The sequence below is a fragment of the Drosophila arizonae genome, chromosome 4, assembly GCF_054131065.1.
Source record: "Drosophila arizonae isolate 15081-1271.41 chromosome 4, UAZ_ARI_1.0, whole genome shotgun sequence".
Taxonomy (NCBI): domain Eukaryota; kingdom Metazoa; phylum Arthropoda; class Insecta; order Diptera; family Drosophilidae; genus Drosophila; species Drosophila arizonae.
The window spans coordinates 16,299,440-16,320,127 of NC_142924.1; the positions used below are offsets into that span (position 1 = coordinate 16,299,440).

Consider the following 20,688-nt stretch of genomic DNA (forward strand, 5'->3'; position numbering starts at 1 on the left):
GCACGCTCCGTTGTCTCTGGGTCAAATGCTGCAGATTGGCTTTTCTGCCTCTTCTCCTATTTTTCAGCAGAACACAAAGCGAAGCTTCATCGCGCGTATGCAAGGAAACCGGATTGTTTAGTTTAGTTTTAGTTTAGCTGCGACAGCACCCGAAATAGCATCAATGCATTCAAAAAGCACTGCGTGAGCAGCTTCTTCTAATATATTCGTTTCTCTTTATTCTTTCTTTATGCCAGCGCAGCTATGGACTGCAAAACTTCTGAGGCTCAAACTTAATGCGGCTAAAGCGGGTATTATATTTTCGAATTCCATTGAACCAGGGCTGCCAAATGCAGGTAACTAATTTTATTTTATTTTTACTCCAAATTCGAACTTTATTTAAATTGACCCATAATCAACTATTCATAGGTAAATATCATTTTAAATTAAGCAATTCATTTGATAAATTGATAAAATTATTATTCATTTAAATATTCATATGAATAATGTAAGGTATTCAATGGTCTTTATCATATGTATAATTACCCATCTTCATTTCTGGTTTTAGCTCATCTCTCTGCGAGGCATCTTACATCTGTTTAATGACAAACCAGTTTCAAGGTTTCTCTCACGCGCTGCGTAAACAAGAGCATTACAATACAATATTGTTCCATATATAATTGGATAATTGTTCTAATCAACTCCGTTGATTCACTGGGCATTGTGTATTATTACGTTAAAGTTTTCTCTTTAAGCGAATTGAGTAGCAATTTATTTTTGTTTGTTTGTTTTTTGTTTTTTTCCTTTTTTTTTTTTTCTTTATTTTTATTATTTTTTAAAGCTTGAAAAATAAAGATTTTAATGCCCATGCAGCCCAATTATAAAACTCATGGTTAAAACTTTCACTACGGTATTTCGGTTTTGTTTTTTTCTTCTGAATGATATTGTTATGCAAATCAAGCACAGTTAAACATAGATAACTATTCAAGAAATACTACTGTTATTCTCCAATATACATATGCATTGATGCCATAATTAAGCTGTGACTTTCTGGCATAAAATATTTTTGATGTTTACCCTTTGTTTCATTAAGTAAAATTTCAAAAGTCTAGTTTAAATAAATTTATTGATATGTTTACATAGATAATTTAATATCATATAATATATATAGAATGAATACCAGCCTTATGGCTCCTCCTTTTTTATGTCAGTTTCTTCAGGTATATTATGATTTGCTTCTCTTCTATTTCCAAGCACTATGACTATTTTTGTAGTGCTCAGCAGCGAGCAGTCGGATACGCGATTCTACAAAAAATGTATATCTTTATGAGATAATGAGAAATATTAAAATAAACTTACAGAATGTACTCGATTATAGCGCACATTGCTGCTGCTCAGATTATTATTGTTAGTGCTGCCATTTCGCCGAAAACTCGTTTCATCTCGCATAAAGCTCGATTGATCTCGAGCAAAGCCGCTGTTATAGAAAGCTCCAGCTTTCTTGCCGCACAGAATTTCCTTGAAGGCAATTCGATAGCGCTTGGACATCACATTATACACAATTGGATTGATGGTGCTAATATGATAATTAGAAGAAAGAGTTTAACTAGTAGCAGATCCATTGCGTATATGAGCTTACCATGACACGTAGTAGGCAAAGCCCGCGATCGAAAAGAGCCATTCGTTGACATTTTGAAAGCAGGCAAAGTTCTTGGCGTATAAGAACCATAATCGTTGCAGATGAAAGGGAAACCAACAGACAAAGAATGTGATAACAACGGCGGCTAATAAAAGAAAAGAGCTGTAGCTAATTATATATAATTAAATTGATATATATATAAAGCTTACCCAACATTCGTATAACGGCTCGCTTTTTCTTCTGCGAGCTGCGAGACTCCCGATTCCATGAGCCCTGCTGAACTCCTGCAGGCAAAATTTTAATTCAACAAAATAATTCTAATTTAGTTCATTTCTAACATACCCAATTGGTCAGCGGCTCTGGAGCGTATTTGAGCACCCATGCGACCATACAACACAAAAATGAGTATCATGGGTATAATGAAAAATATTATAAAAGAACCCTCAAACAAAGGATATTTATCAGGAAACTCTGATTCCATGGAGCAAAATGCAGATTCCAGTATTCGAGATCCATCTGTTAGAGTAAGACGAATTTATTAAAAATTTACAATAAATATATGTATATAAAACTTCTGTCATACCGATTGGATAATTCAAGTATTGAATTTCAGTCTTAACACCGAATGGTATTGCAGTGAGGAAGCTAACAATCCAAAGCACTGTAATGATTCGCAGTGCTCGCTGAAAGCCGGACATGGCACACACATGCAGCGGATAGCATATGGCCAGAAATCGTTCCATGGAGAAGGCAACAATTGTGAATACCGAAACGTAGGTGCAGCTGTTATACAACTGTTGCAATTAAATAATTAACTAGATTTTAAGTGCCAATACTTACGCTTCCGAAACAAATGCGCGCAGCTTGCAGAACTGTAAGCCGAATAGAAACGGATATTGATGCCAGTAGAGAAATACTTCCGTTGGCAATCCTAAACATTTGTATAGCTACTTAATTTATATAACTAAAATATAAGAGACTAACCCACCTAAGAGTAAGTAAAGTAAATCGGAAACTGCCAAACTGAATAGATAATAATTTGTTGCCGTATGCATAGCCGCATGCCTAATGATAACCATGCAGACCAAGACGTTGCCCAAGACACCGGTTATGAATATGCCACTAAATATTATGCTGATCTAGAAAATATGTTCTACATTAATGTATAATTTCTTCTAAATTGTCTAAATTGCCTGTCATCTTACCAGCAGCGCCTTATGTAGTGGCAGAGTCTGTGGACCGAGTATAAATTGTGTGAACTCCATTGGAGTGCAATTCAGGTTGGGGCAGCCGTAATCATCTATGTCAGGCAATGCAGCTGCAGTAGCATCCATGGTGCCCAACTGGGTACTCAAATTCACATTCAAACTCGAATTCATATTCATATTCGTAATGAGAATCAGTTTAAGGTATACCGAACCATTTTTCGTGAAGTTCTTTAAAATAAAACAAATCAAATACTTGAAACAAAGTCAAAAAGAGACTGTGTAAGTTAAAAGTATATCCATAAAATGACACAGCTTTTAAGGCTCAGAACAAATTCAGCTCCTGCATAATACATATCCACATCCAGATTTACACTAAATATTTTCAGAAATATTTATATTTGGAGCTTAACACTTTTAATTGTCATTTATTTTAATTTTAACTGCATTAATTAATAATTAAAATTTCTAGACAATTTGCCGTCGAATTTGGGGGCTACTCGCACGTAATATCGCAATTTCTAACTGAATCTCTTAGATGACCGCAGATTACTGTTCACACAAAATCATATTCAGATAAGAATGAACGTTTTGCAAATATGTACTTTTCTTCTTACTATGCGCCAAGGCAGGTAATTAATCTTTCAAAAGTAAACTACGTACCTGCCTACACATTTAAGCACATGGGGCGGAGTAAAGAGAAAGGCGTCTTAATATTAATATTGCAAATTGAGCTAAGAAAATAATTGTTATCTTTTAATACATTTATCTCTGTTTGTATTTGCGTATGATCTTTAACTTACATTCAAAAATACGTTACATATAAGAGCTTTAAAAGTATTCATTGATCCATTGGCGCTTAAAATACGCAAGCACTGAATTGTTTACGCTTCATGTTAAGCTGGCAAATATATATGTAGAAAAGTAAACAATATAATTGATTAGATAAAAATCCATCTTAGCCAAATAGCAGCAAAGAGATAAATTTAATAGCAGCACTTTTAATAATCGCTTCTTAAGTGTACGGCAATGCAGGTAAAAATCTCTGATTTCAATAAAAATGATAACGAATTTTTATTTTTTATTTTTTGTTCAATTTTAATGTTTAAGTTTAATTAAGAAAAATTCATCAGCTAACTGTTAAATGCTAAAATATTATAAAATGATTATGAACCCATTCTTATGAATATAATATTATGACAAAATAATTGTATAAATATTTATAGTTATTTAAATTTTGCATTGTTGATTATTATTTATAAAAATAAAATACAAATCAAAACGGGTTTCTTTACCGATAGCTTCTTTATACTCAAAATGGCAATTTATTTGCGAAGTAACTCCTCTTAATTAATATCGCAATATACAAATATCGATAAGCAGCCCATCCATCATATCAGTTACGCCGTCATATTATGGATAACAAATATCAGTATCGCGCAGTATCGCTCACCACTAACTAGTGCTCCTCTTGTGTAACAAATAGAACAAGAAGTAGTCTTTAAAGTCTTGCAGAAACAAAATAATATAAAAGCCATGCAAATATGCAAGTGTGAATAGTGAGTTGAAGTCAACCGACCACAAGCAATGCAGCTAAAATATTAGCTAATTACAATGGAAATCACTTTGACAAAGAGAAATAAAAATTATCGATAATTGAGATTTTTTGGTGCGGGGACGGCTACATATGTGGCGGTATATTTTGTAAATTTGTTGTGAAATTTAATGAATGTGCTACGTTTTTAATAAATTTCGCTCAACTATTTGACACATATCGGGCAGTGTTACCAAGCGTAATTAATTTTGACCATGGCGCAGACGTATAATCCATAATTTCTATGCAACTGGCTTGGTGGTTTTCCACGTCTATGACATCATAATCTGTGCGAATCAAGTATTTTCTATGTTGTGACAAGTCACAGGATAAATAAGGAAAATTATTAGTGTAAAACGATATTTGTTATTGCAACGACTCAATTTGACATATGTGTGTATATATGTATGCTTGTACGCACGTACTCATGCACTTAAAAATTTATTTGCATGTGTAGGTGAGTACATCAATAAGTACTCACGTATATATGAACGTGTGTGTCACTGAGCGATCGGATAAAAAAGTAAAGAAAAAGAAATAAAAGAAACAGTAGTCAGCTAGCAGTCGGCAGTGAGCAGAAGTAGGCGTAGTTTGGTGCAATTGGGATTTATGACTCATAATTAAGATACACCCTAAGAAACAAAAAACCGACGGCTGTTTTGCAATCAAACAGCACAAAGTACATATGTTCAGACAGTGCCACATACAAACAAACAATACATAGATATGTGCTATGTATTTATATAAATGCATATATATTGTACGTATGTATGCAGATAGATATACATATGTATACCGTTTACATACGTACGTTTGTATGTTATTAGAGCACAGGCGCACTGAAATATCAATAGTAATAAAAAACTCTCTATGCATAACATAACAAAAATGCACGACTAGAATAAACAATGTTCTCTTGCATCGGAATTAAACCTGTAACGAAATATAAATCGATTATTAATCGGCTTTTTCCTATATTCTGATACAGACAAGCAATTAGCCACAATCAATCTATTTTTTCCAATACAAATCAATGTATATCAAAGTTTTGTGTTTTCTTCTGCAGATTCCAGGTGACAATAGGTTGTTGAAAATATTGCAAAATTGGACAAACCCTTTGCGACTTTGTACGACATAGAGAGGTCGTACCCACAAACAGTATTCGGAAGGAAAGCACCATCAGCGAAGATGGTACTACTTCCAGTACCACGCAACCTCAAAGGTAGGCTCCAAACATTGTCATACTTTCCAATCAAGTGCATATTTGATTATTAATAGTTAAAACGAGTAAGGTTAAATTAAAGTTTTAGCAAATTTATATATATTCATTGATTTTTTTTTTTACTTTGCAGAAATAACTCAGATATTTCTGGTGAGGAACAAACTGTGCAAGAAGCTAAAATCCAAAAACCGGGACAGTGTGCTTCTAATAAAACTGCCTCCCCAAGGAAAATCGTCAGTCCGACTTCTAGATTAAGGGGCACTGCACAGAGAAGCAGATATCGTCGAAAGCAAGAGTCGGCTCCTGTACACACTAGCAGCACCAACATTAGCACCAACAGCAACAGCAACGCCAATATTAGCACTCAGCTTCAGTTACATCAAACAGCAGCGCCAGCAGCATTGGAACCGAAATCCGCCTCGCCCGCATCACATAGTAAAACTAACGTTTGGAGCCGTTTACTGCGTCAGTTCTCAGGTAGCACTCTAACTGGAAGATCGGTTGGTAGCAACAATAGCTCAAGGGGACAAATCAACGTTGACGAGGCAACCGATATTAACTCTGATAAGGGTGAGGAGTCCGTGACAGTTAGCGTTCTGGGAGTTTGCCGGGAGGCAAAGGATACTGCCGTTGCGGAACATAATGAGGAAACAATGGATGGTGAATCCCAGCCATCAGATGCAGCCAATAGCCCAAGTTGTCAAAAGGCTCCTGTAGTGTCCGCGGATAACAGCAAAGACAAAGACATGCCAGCCAAGGCTGTTGTGTCCCCGTCCCCCGCTGCTGATGCCAAACCGAAAAAGATGGAAGGCCGTAAATCGTCATCTGACACGGGCATAGAGCCGGGGCTGAAGCATCAGCTGACGGGCAGTGGCCCGCAATCGATGACTGGCCCACTGCCTTTCAAGGCGCCCCACGGCAAAGGTAATAAAACGGGCAAGGGAGCGGACAACTTTGTGCAGACAATACGTTTTGTGCGTAAAAATGTGGAGCAATCCAACAGAAATGCGAATCCGTTACAGTTTGAGGAGCTGGAAACGGAATTCCCTCGTGATTACGATGACAACATTGAGATGTTGTCGCGGGAGGCGGAGCATTTGGAGGAGCAATTCCGTACGCCTACCCGTTCAAATACCACAGATGCGAGTAATCATCAAGTGGCTGGCATTATTGACAACATTATTACCGAGGCGTCCCGCAGCGTGAAAACCGAAAAGACTCAAGTTGAAGTGCCATCGAAACCTGCCAATAAACAGACAGCTGGTGGGAAGCGCGTAGGCTTCCATGTTGAGGAGAAGCGCGATGGCGAGTTGTTGCACGATGAAGCAAAGGTTGAGGACTTGTCCAAGCAGTCGGAACAAGGAGAAGGCATTTCTGGAGACACCACCGTTTCTGGTACAGAAACATCGGTGTCCCAGCAACCATCATCAGCACACGCCGCATCGGCTACCTCATCAGTCACATCTCTGACAAGGGAGCGCAAGAGTGATGAGGATGACGATCCTGTTGCGATGTCGCCATGTGGACGTTTCTTCAAATACGATAAAGAAGTCGGTCGTGGTTCCTTTAAAACTGTCTATCGCGGCCTGGACACTCTAACCGGAGTGCCGGTTGCTTGGTGCGAATTGTTGGTAATTTCATCAATGATATTATGATAAATCAATTTGTTTACGCCCATAGTAGTTGCATTGCTAACGCCTCTTTTATTTCAGGATAAACAAGTGAAGAAAAGTGAACGCACTAGATTCCGGGAAGAAGCGGATATGTTAAAGAAATTGCAGCATCCAAACATTGTGCGATTTTATACATATTGGGAATTTCCAGTTGGTCGGAAGAAAAACATAGTACTAGTCACCGAGCTAATGTTATCTGGTACTTTAAAGTCGTAAGTGGGCTGATGAATCACTTAAGCTATACAACATTATTGATTGAATTTGTTTGAAGGTATTTAAAACGATTCAAAAAAATACACCCAAAGGTATTGAAGTCATGGTGTCGTCAGATCCTAAAAGGTCTCAACTTCCTGCATACTCGTCAATTTCCTATAATTCATCGTGATTTGAAATGTGATAATATTTTTATAACTGGCACCACTGGTAGTGTTAAAATCGGTGACTTGGGACTGGCAACTTTAAAGAATCGGTCCCATGCTAAATCTGTGATTGGTACACCTGAATTTATGGCACCCGAGATGTACGAGGAGCACTATGATGAATCGGTTGATGTCTACGCCTTTGGCATGTGCATGTTGGAGATGGCCATATCCGAATATCCGTACAGCGAATGCAAAGGCCCCGCCCAGATATACAAGAAGGTGATATCCGGTATCAAACCAGCTGCACTCTCGAAAGTCGAAGATCCCAATGTGCGTGACATCATAGAGCGATGCATTGAGCTGAAAAAGGAGGATCGGCCCAGATGCAACGAGCTGCTGGAGTCCGAGTTCTTTGATGAGGATATTGGCATACGTGTGGAGCCCACCGCCTCAGAGCAGTTCCTCTCAGATCCTAGCATAAACATCATTGAGTTTCGTCTGCGATTCATGGATCCAAAGAAGCGTTCTTCTCGACACAAAGAGAACGAAGCCATTCAGTTTGAGTATAACATTCTGCACGATGAGTACGAGCAAATTGCCCAGGACATGATGAAGGAGAACATCATATCGGAAGACGACTCGCGTGCAGTCGCTCGCCTCCTGAAAGTGCAAGTAGTTTCGCTGCTTAAAGAGCGTGCTCAGCGCCAAACACAAATCAAGCTACAGAACGAAAAGTCAAGACTGGAGAAGCTGGCATTGCAAAAGCTCCGCGAAAGCTTGCCAACCAACGTCGAGGAGGAGGACGACGAGGATGATGAGTCTGAGGACGAAGAGGATGGCGTTAAATGGAATCAACGACTCAAGCTCGAAATGCTAAATACAGACTCAGAGACTAGCTTGGTCACCTCCACAAACAGTACCGATCCACAGAATCTACTCACAAGATCGACCACTTCTATTCAAAATGGCGGAAATCAAATACAGCAACAGCAACAGCAGCAGTTGCCACAGTCAATGCCAGGGCAACAGAAGGTGATCGCATCTCCAGCCATAGCGCAGGTGCAGCAACACTCAACGACAGTTCACTACATACAGAACCCTCAGATGGCTTCATATCAGAATCCGACCAACGCCATGCAGGACATTGCGAACGGCCATGGCCAGGTCATATCACCGACAGGCAATCAACAGCAGCAGCAACAACAACAGCAGCAGCAAGCAGCTCAGCAGCCAGTGGTGCAATTACAAGCCCCACAACAGTCTGCACCGCCAGCACAAATGCTACCACAGCAAGTGCAGGTGCAACCAGTTGCAGTGGCCCACCCACAACAACAACAACAGCCTACTGCTGTTATGCAGCAGCAGCAACAGCAACATCTGACCGAGCAGCAAAAGGTACAGCAAATCCCATTACAGCAACAACTGCAGCAACTTATGCAAAATAATGTGCCAGCAACTGATTTGGTGCAACAGCAGCAACAACAGCAATACTATCAACAGCAGCAGCAGGCACAGGCACAGGCAACCCTTCCAATGCATCAAGTGCAAATTTCACAACAGCAACAGCCATATGCGATGCAACATCCTCAACAACAGCAGCAGCAAATTCAGCAACAGCCAATGCAGCAGCAGATGCAACCACAACCAATTCAGGCGCAACTACCAACATCACAACAGCAAATGCAGCAAGCGATGCCGCAGCAGCATCAAATGCCACAGCAACCCATTCCAACGCAACCAATACAACAGCAACAGCCCATTCAACAACAGCCCATACAACAACAGCAGCCCATCCAGCAGCAACCTATACAGCAACAGCCTATTCAACAACAACCCATACAGCAACAGCCTATTCAACAACAACCCATTCAGCAGCAACCTATGCAGCAACAACCTATGCCACAACAACCTATGCAGCAGCAACCCATTCAACAGCCAACAGCAACACAGCAACAGATTATACAGCAACATCACTTGCAGCAACTGCATCAACAGCAGCAGCAGCAACAACAGCAACAGTTCGTGCAGCAACAACAACAGTTCCTTCCAAATGCATTATCGCAACCTCATCAAATTCCAATTTCGACAATGCAACCAGTTGTTGCTGGTGCTGCTCAAATTATGGGGCAACAGCAGCAGCCAACGGCCATACTAATGCAAGGACAGATGCAAGTGCCGCCAGTCATGCACCAACAGCCTCTTCCGACCTCATTTAATCAGCCACAGACAACTCCGCAACAGCACCAGCAGCAGCCGCAGCAACAGCAGATTGTTCAACCAGTTGTTAATGTTGCTGATGTTCAGCATCAGCAAGCTCAACAACTAGTTGCCCAAATACAGCAGCAGCAGTTCCTACAAAATCAGCAACAACAGCAGCAACAACAGCAGCAGCAACAGCAGGCATTACAACAGCAACAGCAGCCATTGCAGCAACAGCAGCAGCCATTACAACAGCAGCAGGCATTACAGCAGCCATTGCAGCAGCAACAGCAACAGCAACCATTGCAGCAGCAACAGCAACAGCAGCCATTACAACAGCAGATACCTCTAGAACAGCAATTGCAACAGCTGTTGCACAGTCAGCCACAAGCTCAAATAGTACATCAACCAGCACCAGCACAGCAACAGCCACAGCAGCAACAACAACAACCGCAGCCTGAACAACAACCACAGCAGCAGCAGCTAGCAAGTAAACCGATTACCCAGCAACCAGCACCTGCTGCACAGGAGCTGACACAGGTTGCTGCACCAACAAACTTTGATGCTGCAACAGCAAATGCGGAGCCTCAGCAAGCGGCAACAACTGCTGCAGATGCCGACAAGCAACAAAAGCAGCAGCAGCAGGCGGCCGCTGGAGCACGTGTGCAAAAGCCGCGTCGCTCGAATCGCAGTGGCAACGAACGCATACCAAAGCTAAGTGTGACCAGCGTGGACGAAGGCAGCGTCATCAACTGTCACATGGAGAACAAATTGAAGACTATAACATTCAAATTTGACATAGGCGATGTCAATCCCGTTGAGATTGCTAACAAACTGGTAAGAAATTATTCAGCAAATTGCGGAGCATTGCATTTAAATACTTTGTCATTCGATATCGCAGATAGCCCAAGACTTACTCTCGAATTGCCAGAGCACCGTATTCGTGGAAATGATAAACGATATTGTGGAGCAGGTTAAACAGAATCCAAATCAAATTCCTATACCAACCACTTATCGCCGCAACATTGAGAAGGTACTTTAACTGACAACTAATCCCAGACATATGCCCATATATTTTCTGTCCCGATTTTAAACATTAAGAGAAAACAAAAGCGTTTCGTCTTGTGTTCGATTTATATGATCTAAACAAAATTTAAAAGTTCCCCATATGAAGCTTTGCGGCCACGGAGTCTCTATTTGGAAAATTGATTTGAATGGAGAGTTACTGCTACAACCACTTAGTTGTTCGTAACAACAATGGAATAACGACTATCCTCTCGATTTGGCTTCGTATTATGAACAGAATGTAGAGCGCGTTATCAAAAGAAACGAAAACTGTTAATGATTAATTTCAAATACGAGAGGACTCTCGAATCGAAACCGAAATCGAAATACATTTTTAACATGATGTTGATTGTATGTTGTAATCTCTACTACTTATAATAAAACAGGTCCGTCACGCGTCTCTAACTCGACAGCGTTCCACATTTAGAACACATCAAAGACATAGATCTGTAAGTGTTAAGTGCACTGTTAAGGGCTTATATTAATATATATGTATGTAATCTTATATGTGTATATCCATATATATTTATGTACATATATACTTAGTTAAAAATAGGATTTATGATTTATCACAATTCAAACCACAATATGTTCGAGTATTTTACTATTGTTTAATGCTGTTATTTAAGTAAACTATTTTGTTTTAATATTTATTACAAAAATAAGCACGCAACAACAAAATATGTCGAAAAATTCTTGAAAAAATATTTCTGAAATTATGTACGAAATTAATAACATGTATTTATAATTTTTTATTTTATGGAAAATCCAATTTACGATAGGAAATTTAACTGTATAATTAAAAAAAAAAAAAAAACCCTTGGTCAATTGTATTTTTATCAGGACGAAATTTTCATGCTCCCCGTTTCTGAAATGTCTTTTTTGGTTTTATACAAATTTTTAATGCTTACGCGAAATATACACGAATTTAGTTATAAATCAATATTTATATTTATAAATAAATAATTCATGCTTAACTTCGGCTTGTCGAAGTTTTAATATCCTTGCAGAAAGATGTTCTCTTAGTTACAGTACCAATCCAGTAATTATTCCGTTTCCGTTAATATATTTGTATAAAATATTTGCATTAGTATATGATTAAATATAGTGAAATCTTCTGCATGGATATACATATAGGAAATTAGCTGAATAGCTGATTAGCTTAATTACTGTCAATGGCTTAAATGCATATAAATATATATGTATATATATTATTCAACGAAACAATTATTTTAGCGGGATGAAACCGCGAGCGACATCACAAAGATGTTCGAGCCATCGACCCAAAATGCGGATGTTACGCCCAGTGGAGCTGCCGAAGGATCAAATATGGAACAATCTGGAGCTGGTGAGGCGAGACCACGTGAAGCTTCTGGCCAAAGTAATATGGAAGTGCCAGCAAATGCAGCCACGCCACCAACAACTACATCGACCATGTCCTCCTCCTCGACTGCTTCGCGCGATGCGGGGAACAATAGCAATGATGTGACAATTGGCTCCGGTTCCGTCTCACGCAAGACCAGCACCGCCTCGGAGTACACATCGCTGTCTATCGACTACATGCCGGACAATGCCATTACGCCAACAGGCAACGAGCCATTTCAGCCACTGGATGGTGGGCTGGATAAGCCGAATTCTGAGCAGAAGGCACGCAGCCTGGCCATAAGCCGTGTCCAAATGCTGTTGGAGTCAACGAGGAGTGAGGCGAAGCCGAGAAGCTTGAATTTGCCATTGAATCGTCAGTTGAAGATTGTGGAAGATTTGAAGCACACCCGCAGCCTGGATGACCTAAGCGAAGTGAACATCACATTCGAGATGCCGCCCAGCAAGGCGGCCAAGCAGGCCAACGAGCTGAATGTAGCCAATTCGGACAAGTCCAAAGAGAGTGGCGTCCAGCTGGGTGCAGTGCAGCCACCAAGTGCGGCCAACACGCTAGAGCAGCTGAAGATCGAACTCGAGAACATAACACACGCGCATGCCTTCGCCTCCGCCGTGGTGGCCTCCATCAACAACAGACCCGGCACCTATCAAGCCTCGCCGAACATCGCCTCGATGAAGGCGCTGTCCTCCGCCCAGCAGCAGGCCCAGGCCGAGACAGTGGTTGGTAGTAAAACTCTTGCTATGTGCTTACACGTTAATCGTAGAACTGCGTTATTCCATTTGGTTTATCTTTCTTTTTAATTTTGATATATTTTAATGCAAAACAAATGTGTATATGTATTGTGTAGATTTGCGTATTTGTTGTTCTTTTTCTGCATTATAATATTGCTTTTCGTTTCATTTTTTTCTTTTAATATTAATATTAATATTTGTATTTGTGTAAATCCCATTGTTGAAAATTGTATATAACTTAGCATAAACGCAAATTTAACTAATTTCTGTCAGAAAGCTAAGCAAAACTTAAATGCTTTGCTGATGAAGGGTATATAAAATTGAATTTAAATGTTACAAAATGAAGAATTTTCATTCAGTTTTTAAAACAGAATGTTCTTGGATCCAGAAAGTGTTTAAAGAAAATATTCAGATTCATCTTAAACGAAAAAAAAAAAAAATTCATCCATTTTCTTCAGTGTTGTTCCCCCATATATTTCCTCGCATTTATTTAAAAATATTATTTATTTATACAAAGGAAAGCATTTGAGTCCATTTCATATATGGAGTTTTTAGTCCGCACTGGTTAAGGGTATTCGCTTTGTTATCATATATATTACTTTATAGTACTTACTACATGTTCATCGGTTGAAGTAATATTTGTAGATGTATTTGTTGTTCTTTATGATTTGATTTGTTTATTTATGTACTAACGCTTTTCGTTTTTGGTCAACTTTAACCGACTTTTGTGTGTTGTTGCGCTTGTTCGTACTTGGTTTTGGGCATTTATCATTAATTTGATTTTGATTTGCTTTTATATTTGAATGTGTAGATCAACAAATCAAACAGCGTGGGAGGTGGCAGTTCGGCCGCCTCGTTTGGCCAGAATACACCCACCGCAGCGCTGAACTCGGCTCGTGGCTCGTCCGTGTACAACTCTCGTCGCACGTCCATCGACAACAGCATGGGCTCTGATATGCAGCTGCCGGCACCGAACCTCAATGTTAACCATGAAGTTGCTGCTGCAACTGGCACTGAGAGCACAGCGAACGCTGAAAACGGCAGTGATAAGAAGTTGGCCAAACAGGAGAGTCTGGATAAGCTATCAAATACACTGACCGCGACCAACGATACGAGAAATCCAAGTAATGGAGCTCTCAATCAGAGCTCCATAGCGGATCTAGAGAAAAAATTGGCAGCATTACGCAATGCAGACAACACAGAGGAGGTAGAGGATATCAATTTATATATGTATATGTTTATTTATTCATTGAATGTGTTTATATGTTGCAGTCTAATGCTGCACCAGCTGTGCCAGCCGCCAAGCCCGCAGAGGAACCTGTGGCTAGTGTGAACGCACGCAAGATATCCCGCTTTAGCGTTAGTCGCGTGCAGGAGCAAAAGACTTCGACAGAGGCAACGGAAGCTCTGCAGCATCAGCTGAAGATTGATCTGCAGGTCGCGGGCCTAGCTGCTGGCCAGGGTCACAACTATAACGCCAGTAACTCTGTGCAAAATGGCACCGCTGTCAATACGCCTACTGAGCTTATTAGTTCGCCTATTCAGAACGTTCCGATGGCCATAAATGGCATTCAGTTAATATATCAACAGCAGAACGCACCGGCGGGCGTTGGTGTGGGCGTGTTGGTGCCTCAAGGAGGTCAAGTTGCTGCTGCGGCACAGTCAACAAATCTGCAAATGCAACAGCAACAGCAACAACAACAGCAGCAACAACACATGTATTCAAATGTGCCACAGCGTCATCAGCAAATGCCGCAAATGGTGAACGCTGTGCAGCAGCAACAACAAATTCCACTGCAGCAACTGCAGCAACAACAACAGCCTCAGCAGCAGGCACAGCAACCAAGTCAGCTTTTGGCACAGCAACAGCAGCAACAGCAACCAATACTACTGCAACAACAACAGCAGCAGGCTGCACAACAGTTCACGTTGCCAACATCACAGCCACAGCAGCAACAGACACATGCAGCACAGCAATTTATGCAGGCGCAAGCCAATCAAATGCATCAGCTGCCGCCGCTGGTAATGACGATGCCAATGCCACAGCATCAGCTGGCAGGGATGCCGGGGGGCTTGCCAAATCAAATGTCTGCCTCGCATCAGCTGCTACAGCAGCAACAGCAACAGCAGCAGACATTGCAAATGCAGTCGCATTTGCAACAGCAGCCGCAGCAAGCTGTTACATCCATTTACAATCAGCAACAGCAGCCAAATTTCCAAGTATCTGCTTCTGGTCAGCTGCTGCAACAGGCGCCGCTGGTAGGCCAGCCACAGCAGACAGCGCAACCAATGCAGCATGTGCTGCAACCGTTATTTAACCCAGCTGTTGCTGAAGGTGAATTTAGTATGAGAGCTTATTTTCTGTATCTCCGGTAATGCAACTTATCTTTTTATTGTATTGCAGTTGCAGAGGAGCCCGTGTCATTGGCCGCCACTCATCCTCACCTGTTGCCGAGCGATATTCAATCTGTAAGGGAATTCATTTGTTGTCGAATCAGCTTAACTACATAGTTTTTATTCCCTACAGGACATCAAACATAATCTAGACTCATTGGTGAATCAGTTGTGCAATACGCGTTTGGGCACAAATCAACATCAGCGACTGTTGCTGCTGCGGCAACGACAGCTGATTGAGGAAGACGAGCTGCGTCTAAAGCACTATGTGGAATACGAAAAGTTTCAAAAGGCACTGCGCCAATGTAAGCAGTAAATTAACAAAAGGAAAATTCATTCAGAATATATGTTTAAATGTAAACTTTTTCTCTCCAGCTCTAAGCACAAACGCTCCAGCAACTACCGCGTATTATTCACCAGCTGCTGCACCGGTTCAAACCAATTTGACAGCGCCAGCAGCAGCGGCACCGCCAACAGCATCGTCAACTACTACACCCGCAAGCTCTTCACAAACATAAATATGTAAATCCATTTTTTGAGTTGCCGTTGCCGTTCCTCGTATTCATGACAAGTCAAACAAAAAAAATTGCTGCCCAATTGTTCGGCAACTGCTCTAAATTCTGGCTTTCTGGATTTCGATTTTTGAAAAAGATGGATCTAGCCTTAGTTATTAAGTGAAAAGTTGTCGAATTATGAGGGGATTGTCTGTAAATATGTAGTCACACAGTTTTGAGTTGATTTGCCATTGTTTCGCTTATTGTTTTACTTTTGTTTTTGATTTTACCCTAGTTCCCATTCTTTATATATGCAATGCTGTTTCCTCTCATTTGTTTTCTTTTTTTGATCAAAATGAAGTTTTGAATTTTATTTAAGCAAATTGTAAATTTGATTAGCGCTAAAGTGTAAATAAATATTTCAATAATATCATATACACTCATACATCAATATACATACTTATTATTATTATATATAAATATTATATATTTTAAACCATTCAGTGATTTATGTTTTGCGTAGTTACTAAATAAATAAACTTTTATTGAACTTAAATTGCGAATTCTGTTCTGCTGTTTATCCAAATGCTTTATTTGTTGAACACGGATAATAAACGTCCTGTCATTGAGGGAACCAAACAATGTCTTCACGATGCCTTATTATTGTCTGGAAATAAAGGGAATGGTCCGAAATCGAAATCCTGTCTTAAAAAACAACAATCTTTCGTCATACACACATGGAAATTATTTATTTGTATATAATAATATAATGCAAACTTAAACAGCTTTTAATAAGACACATTGGTAAACACAATTGAAGGATGGAAACAAATTAATGGAAATCAATAATAACAAAAAAGTTTAAAGGGAATGGCATTCGATACGCATTTTTATGCCTGGACATCCATGGTGTCTTTGATCTCGTTGCCCCATTCACGTGCCATGATCATAATTTCGTTCATCGATAGCTTGGGGCCAATAAGAGGATTCATTTGGGTCAAATAACAGCACAACCAACTGCATAAAAGATAAGAATTATTGGATTATTCATAATGAAAATATACACACACACATGCAAATATATTCACATGTATGTATGTCTAAGAAGTCTCATGGTCAGTGAGTATAAACTTACAAGAGCCAGCAGGTAACGGCAGTTAGCATAATACAGCATTGTGTCACCCTGAAATGAAATATAAATGTATAACATTATTATTTTCGAATTATATATACTTATAATATCCATGTTGTAACTTACCCTCTGTTAGGGCCACGAGCGAAGAAGGGGCATATAATACCAATGAACGCCCAAATGACGGTGATAACAACTGGAGGAACGTAAGCATCAACCATTTTTGTACACTTTTATTAACTTAGTTTTAATACTGCAGGTCTGCCGGGCTCAGCAGGTTTATTAATTGAACGGATAACACAAAATTATTAAAAAGTGATCGCGAAGAAGGCACTTTTTCAATCTTATGAATATCACATGACAGCCATGGGACGAAAACATATGTTACCAGGGCTACCAAAAGTATTTCTAATAAATCTGGTTCATTTTAAAGATAAAGACCATATCGTCAATGTTCTTCAGATGACAGACAATCAAATCAGAATTCAGTAAAAGTTCACATATTTCAAACTGTTGACTAAGAAATATTTTTAAATTATTTTCTTTTTGGCATTTGGCAATGGGAAATAAACAATAAATTTAATGTACTTTTTGTTATTTAGTAACAAAAATATATGAAATATCATAGGTGTCATAAGTTGTCAAATATCGATAATATTCGATTTATTCAAGAAACCAAACAACTCTGTGCAGTCAACTAGGTATTACAGTTCAGTGGCAAAGTGACAAGCAAAAATACAAAATGGTCCTAGAAAGTACTATGATATGGTAAATAAATGTTTTTAAATAAATAAATGGTTGCACTGATTTCAATATAACTTCCTTATCATCTAGTTTCGACAACAGTGATTACCAACGCAACGGTGACTACTTCCCCACCCGTTTAAATGTACAGAAAGACGGCATCAATCTCGTCTGTCTAACCAAGCTGAGATCTAACCCCGAGAACAATGTTGGTCTGATGACCCTTTCAAAGTGCGCAGGGAGTTTCCATATATACATATGTCTTTCTCTGAGTATATTAACATTTTCTTTATATCCAGCACCGTTGAAGTGCTGGCTACACTAACCAGCGATGTGGGTCGTATATTCTCGAAGATGCATTTGATCCAGCCGAAGGGTGAAATAAATCTTTTAACTGGAATTCGCATTGCCCATTTGGTATTGAAGCATCGCCAAGGCAAAAATCATAAAATGCGCATCGTTGTTTTTGTTGGATCGCCAATCAACAACGAAGAAGGAGAACTCGTTAAGCAAGCCAAGCGTCTAAAGAAGGAAAAAGTAAACGTGGATATTGTCAGCTTTGGGGATCATGGAAACAATAATGAAATATTGACGGCTTTTATTAATGCTCTCAACGGCAAAGATGGAACTGGCTCCCATTTAGTTAGCGTGCCTAGAGGCTCAGCACTGTCCGATGCCTTATTGTCATCGCCCATCATACAAGGCGAGGATGGCATGGGTGCAGCTGGATTGGGCGGCGCCGTCTTCGAATTTGGTGTCGATCCCAATGAGGATCCAGAACTGGCTCTCGCTTTGCGCGTCTCCATGGAGGAGCAGCGGCAACGTCAAGAAAGTGAGCAGCGACGTGCTGATAGCGCTGGGGGTGCTGAGGCTGCACCTCCCTCGATTGCAACTAGCGGAGAGAGTGGCACAGAGAGAGGCCCAGCCGTAACTCTTCCCAATTCCAACTCAGAGGAAGCCATGTTACAACGTGCATTGGCTTTGTCCACTGAAACACCAGAGGATAATTTGCCTGACTTCGCCAACATGACCGAAGAAGAGCAAATCGCTTTTGCTATGCAAATGTCCATGCAGGATGCAGCTGATGATACCGTGACCCAGCAAGCCAAACGTCCCAAAACAGAGGATGCCGCTGCCCCTATGGATGTTGATGAGGACTATTCAGAAGTGATTGGGGATCCAGCATTCTTGCAGAGCGTTCTTGAAAATCTCCCTGGAGTTGATCCCCAATCAGAGGCAGTGCGTGACGCTGTTGGCTCTCTCAATAAGGAGAAAGACAAGAAGACCGATGGCAAAGATGAGCAAAAGAAATAAACTACAAGTATATATTTTTAAATTTGCATTAAAAAGAAATCATAAGTGAGCTGATATCTCTTAATATATTATGCAGATTATGTTCATGCTTCTAATAAAATAACACACATATATTATCACAGGGAACATCGTTGTTATAGCCATTTCTACATACACCATTCTACAGCATACCCTCGCTGGCCAATCAAAACAACATTCGGTTTAGCGCTTTTTGTAGTAGGTTTTATATTATACTTTTTCAATCTACATTTATAAGCAACATTAATAGTATTAAAGCGTGCCTGCTGTGCCGGATTTACTTGCCAGCCTTGTAGTCACGGATGTGGTAGAGCACCCAACCGGGAATGAACAAGGAGGCGACGCACATACCACCACCGAGAATCACTTTCTCCTGTAATTGATTAAAATGTTTGCATATTATATTGATTGTAGGACTCCAAAATACTCTCGAATAGGTTTACGTAACCCATCCAAGAACTTTGAATTACTCACCGCTGTGGAGACGTGATTAGTTGGTGGCCCGGAGACGACGGATTGGCAGCGCCTTTGCATGGCTCCACGAATCGCAGGCACCAAAAGTTTAGCAGCACTATTTTGGAACATTTTTGATGTAAAAATTATCTTTTTCCTTCGAAGACGATGCTGGTAATAAGTGCTCGATAGAGATGATAATACTACATCGATAGCAAGTGTATGGACGAGGTTAGTCAAAATCGATAGCTCCAAGAGTGCCCGTACTCAGCGATAATAACATGAAAATACTAGAAGACTCATTTTATAAATTATACCAAATTTATATGACTTTATTTTTAATTGGTAAAAGTAAAAAAAAATGTTATGTCCTTTTTGAGACGGTTTAGCGGTTTATTAATTTTTAATTAACTCAATATTACAAATCATATTAGAGATACTTAATATACATTTTGTAAAACTGTAACGGTTAAAATAAAGATTATTGAATAGAAAGTGGCACTGCTTAGATATATTTGGATAATAATTGATATTTTCATTCACTATTAATTATAAATGTATACTGTTTGGTTTGTGAACAATTTCTTATATTGATTGTTAATATAGCATTCGAATTCCATTGTAAATATGATTAATCGCATTGTTTTAAACAGATGAGATAATTTCCTAATTGTTCAGATGAGATAGTTTAAGTAATTGATATTTTAAACTCATCCATATAAATAACAGTAGGTTCATATATATTCGTTCTGATGCAACATAATTAGTTGACTTAAATATTCGAATTACTGCAACGATAACCTTTAGTCTTTAAATATAATTAAATATTATTTGATTACATTCTACTCTTTCACATCAATACACATTGGACATAAGTTGCATTCACTTTATAGTTTATCATTTAGCATTCTCACTTAACAGTTAGTTCAATAGTTAAGGCCAAATACTTTGGAGCCAGTTATTGGTTACATATTTTTTATTAATACACATATGGTTATTCATATCTACATACATCGACTTTTCTTTATAAGGCTAAGCGCTCCAATTTACACTTTATAGTGTCTGCTGAGTAAGGTCACGTATATAGAT

The 20,688-nt window shown here is 39.5% G+C and overlaps 5 protein-coding genes across 12 annotated transcripts; 2 read left to right on the forward strand and 3 right to left on the reverse strand.

Moving 5' to 3' along the window:
* Positions 1 to 1,086: 1,086 nt before the first annotated feature.
* On the reverse strand, positions 1,087 to 3,388 carry CapaR (Capability receptor). Of its 6 annotated transcripts, none has more exons than XM_089467887.1 (10): positions 3,198 to 3,387; positions 2,824 to 3,054; positions 2,607 to 2,757; positions 2,459 to 2,549; positions 2,202 to 2,401; positions 1,961 to 2,134; positions 1,828 to 1,902; positions 1,619 to 1,763; positions 1,339 to 1,555; positions 1,087 to 1,284 (listed from the first exon to the last, which is right to left on the reverse strand). In XM_089467887.1, the coding sequence occupies exons 2-10, from the start codon at positions 3,001 to 3,003 to the stop codon at positions 1,165 to 1,167; spliced, it is 1,353 nt and encodes a 450-aa protein (XP_089324013.1). In that variant the 5' UTR covers positions 3,004 to 3,054; positions 3,198 to 3,387; the 3' UTR covers positions 1,087 to 1,164. The 6 variants fall into 6 exon arrangements, with proteins under 6 accessions (XP_089324013.1, XP_089324012.1, XP_089324014.1 ...); XM_089467886.1 differs by having other exon boundaries at positions 3,178 to 3,387; XM_089467888.1 differs by having other exon boundaries at positions 3,298 to 3,373.
* A 2,381-nt stretch (positions 3,389 to 5,769) lies between these two features.
* Positions 5,770 to 16,494, forward strand: Wnk (Wnk kinase). Of its 3 annotated transcripts, XM_089467874.1 has the most exons (11): positions 5,770 to 7,270; positions 7,352 to 7,524; positions 7,584 to 10,710; positions 10,775 to 10,906; positions 11,325 to 11,387; positions 12,175 to 13,038; positions 13,862 to 14,257; positions 14,323 to 15,385; positions 15,455 to 15,519; positions 15,578 to 15,749; positions 15,820 to 16,494. In XM_089467874.1, the coding sequence occupies exons 1-11, from the start codon at positions 6,293 to 6,295 to the stop codon at positions 15,960 to 15,962; spliced, it is 7,176 nt and encodes a 2,391-aa protein (XP_089324000.1). In that variant the 5' UTR covers positions 5,770 to 6,292; the 3' UTR covers positions 15,963 to 16,494. The 3 variants fall into 3 exon arrangements, with proteins under 3 accessions (XP_089324000.1, XP_089324001.1, XP_089324002.1); XM_089467875.1 differs by lacking the exon at positions 11,325 to 11,387; XM_089467876.1 differs by lacking the exons at positions 11,325 to 11,387; positions 12,175 to 13,038.
* A 166-nt stretch (positions 16,495 to 16,660) lies between these two features.
* On the reverse strand, positions 16,661 to 17,449 carry VhaM9.7-b (Vacuolar H[+] ATPase M9.7 subunit b). The gene is made up of 3 exons (XM_018005508.2): positions 17,197 to 17,449; positions 17,074 to 17,121; positions 16,661 to 16,955 (listed from the first exon to the last, which is right to left on the reverse strand). Exons 1-3 carry the CDS (start codon positions 17,289 to 17,291, stop codon positions 16,829 to 16,831), a joined length of 270 nt encoding a protein of 89 aa, XP_017860997.1. The 5' UTR covers positions 17,292 to 17,449; the 3' UTR covers positions 16,661 to 16,828.
* A 118-nt stretch (positions 17,450 to 17,567) lies between these two features.
* On the forward strand, positions 17,568 to 19,254 carry Rpn10 (regulatory particle non-ATPase 10). The gene is made up of 3 exons (XM_018005473.2): positions 17,568 to 17,838; positions 17,905 to 18,045; positions 18,114 to 19,254. Exons 1-3 carry the CDS (start codon positions 17,813 to 17,815, stop codon positions 19,126 to 19,128), a joined length of 1,182 nt encoding a protein of 393 aa, XP_017860962.1. The 5' UTR covers positions 17,568 to 17,812; the 3' UTR covers positions 19,129 to 19,254.
* Positions 19,255 to 19,328: 74 nt separating this feature from the next.
* Positions 19,329 to 19,827, reverse strand: COX8 (Cytochrome c oxidase subunit 8). The gene is made up of 2 exons (XM_018005509.2): positions 19,621 to 19,827; positions 19,329 to 19,519 (listed from the first exon to the last, which is right to left on the reverse strand). The coding sequence occupies exons 1-2, from the start codon at positions 19,729 to 19,731 to the stop codon at positions 19,424 to 19,426; spliced, it is 207 nt and encodes a 68-aa protein (XP_017860998.1). The 5' UTR covers positions 19,732 to 19,827; the 3' UTR covers positions 19,329 to 19,423.
* Positions 19,828 to 20,688: the final 861 nt, after the last annotated feature.

What these genes read in the sequence shown, in the direction of transcription:
- CapaR (XM_089467887.1), bottom strand. Translation starts at nt 3,003, where the DNA reads ATGAATATGAATTCGAGTTTGAATGTGAATTTGAGTACCCAGTTGGGC. An exon ending in ATACTTGAATTATCCAATCG is followed by an intron (nt 2,135 to 2,201) that starts GTATGACAGAAG and finishes TTACTCTAACAG; the next exon opens with ATGGATCTCGAATACTGGAA. An exon ending in AGCCGTTATACGAATGTTGG is followed by an intron (nt 1,764 to 1,827) that starts GTAAGCTTTATA and finishes TTCTTTTATTAG; the next exon opens with CCGCCGTTGTTATCACATTC.
- Wnk (XM_089467874.1), top strand. Translation starts at nt 6,293, where the DNA reads ATGGATGGTGAATCCCAGCCATCAGATGCAGCCAATAGCCCAAGTTGT. An exon ending in TTATCTGGTACTTTAAAGTC is followed by an intron (nt 7,525 to 7,583) that starts GTAAGTGGGCTG and finishes ATTTGTTTGAAG; the next exon opens with GTATTTAAAACGATTCAAAA. An exon ending in AGGCCCAGGCCGAGACAGTG is followed by an intron (nt 13,039 to 13,861) that starts GTTGGTAGTAAA and finishes TTGAATGTGTAG; the next exon opens with ATCAACAAATCAAACAGCGT.
- VhaM9.7-b (XM_018005508.2), bottom strand. Translation starts at nt 17,291, where the DNA reads ATGGTTGATGCTTACGTTCCTCCAGTTGTTATCACCGTCATTTGGGCG. An exon ending in GCTCGTGGCCCTAACAGAGG is followed by an intron (nt 17,122 to 17,196) that starts GTAAGTTACAAC and finishes ATTTCATTTCAG; the next exon opens with GGTGACACAATGCTGTATTA. An exon ending in GCCGTTACCTGCTGGCTCTT is followed by an intron (nt 16,956 to 17,073) that starts GTAAGTTTATAC and finishes TCTTTTATGCAG; the next exon opens with TTGGTTGTGCTGTTATTTGA.
- Rpn10 (XM_018005473.2), top strand. Translation starts at nt 17,813, where the DNA reads ATGGTCCTAGAAAGTACTATGATATG. An exon ending in CTAGAAAGTACTATGATATG is followed by an intron (nt 17,839 to 17,904) that starts GTAAATAAATGT and finishes CTTATCATCTAG; the next exon opens with TTTCGACAACAGTGATTACC. An exon ending in GGTCTGATGACCCTTTCAAA is followed by an intron (nt 18,046 to 18,113) that starts GTGCGCAGGGAG and finishes CTTTATATCCAG; the next exon opens with CACCGTTGAAGTGCTGGCTA.
- COX8 (XM_018005509.2), bottom strand. Translation starts at nt 19,731, where the DNA reads ATGTTCCAAAATAGTGCTGCTAAACTTTTGGTGCCTGCGATTCGTGGA. An exon ending in CTAATCACGTCTCCACAGCG is followed by an intron (nt 19,520 to 19,620) that starts GTGAGTAATTCA and finishes AATCAATTACAG; the next exon opens with GAGAAAGTGATTCTCGGTGG.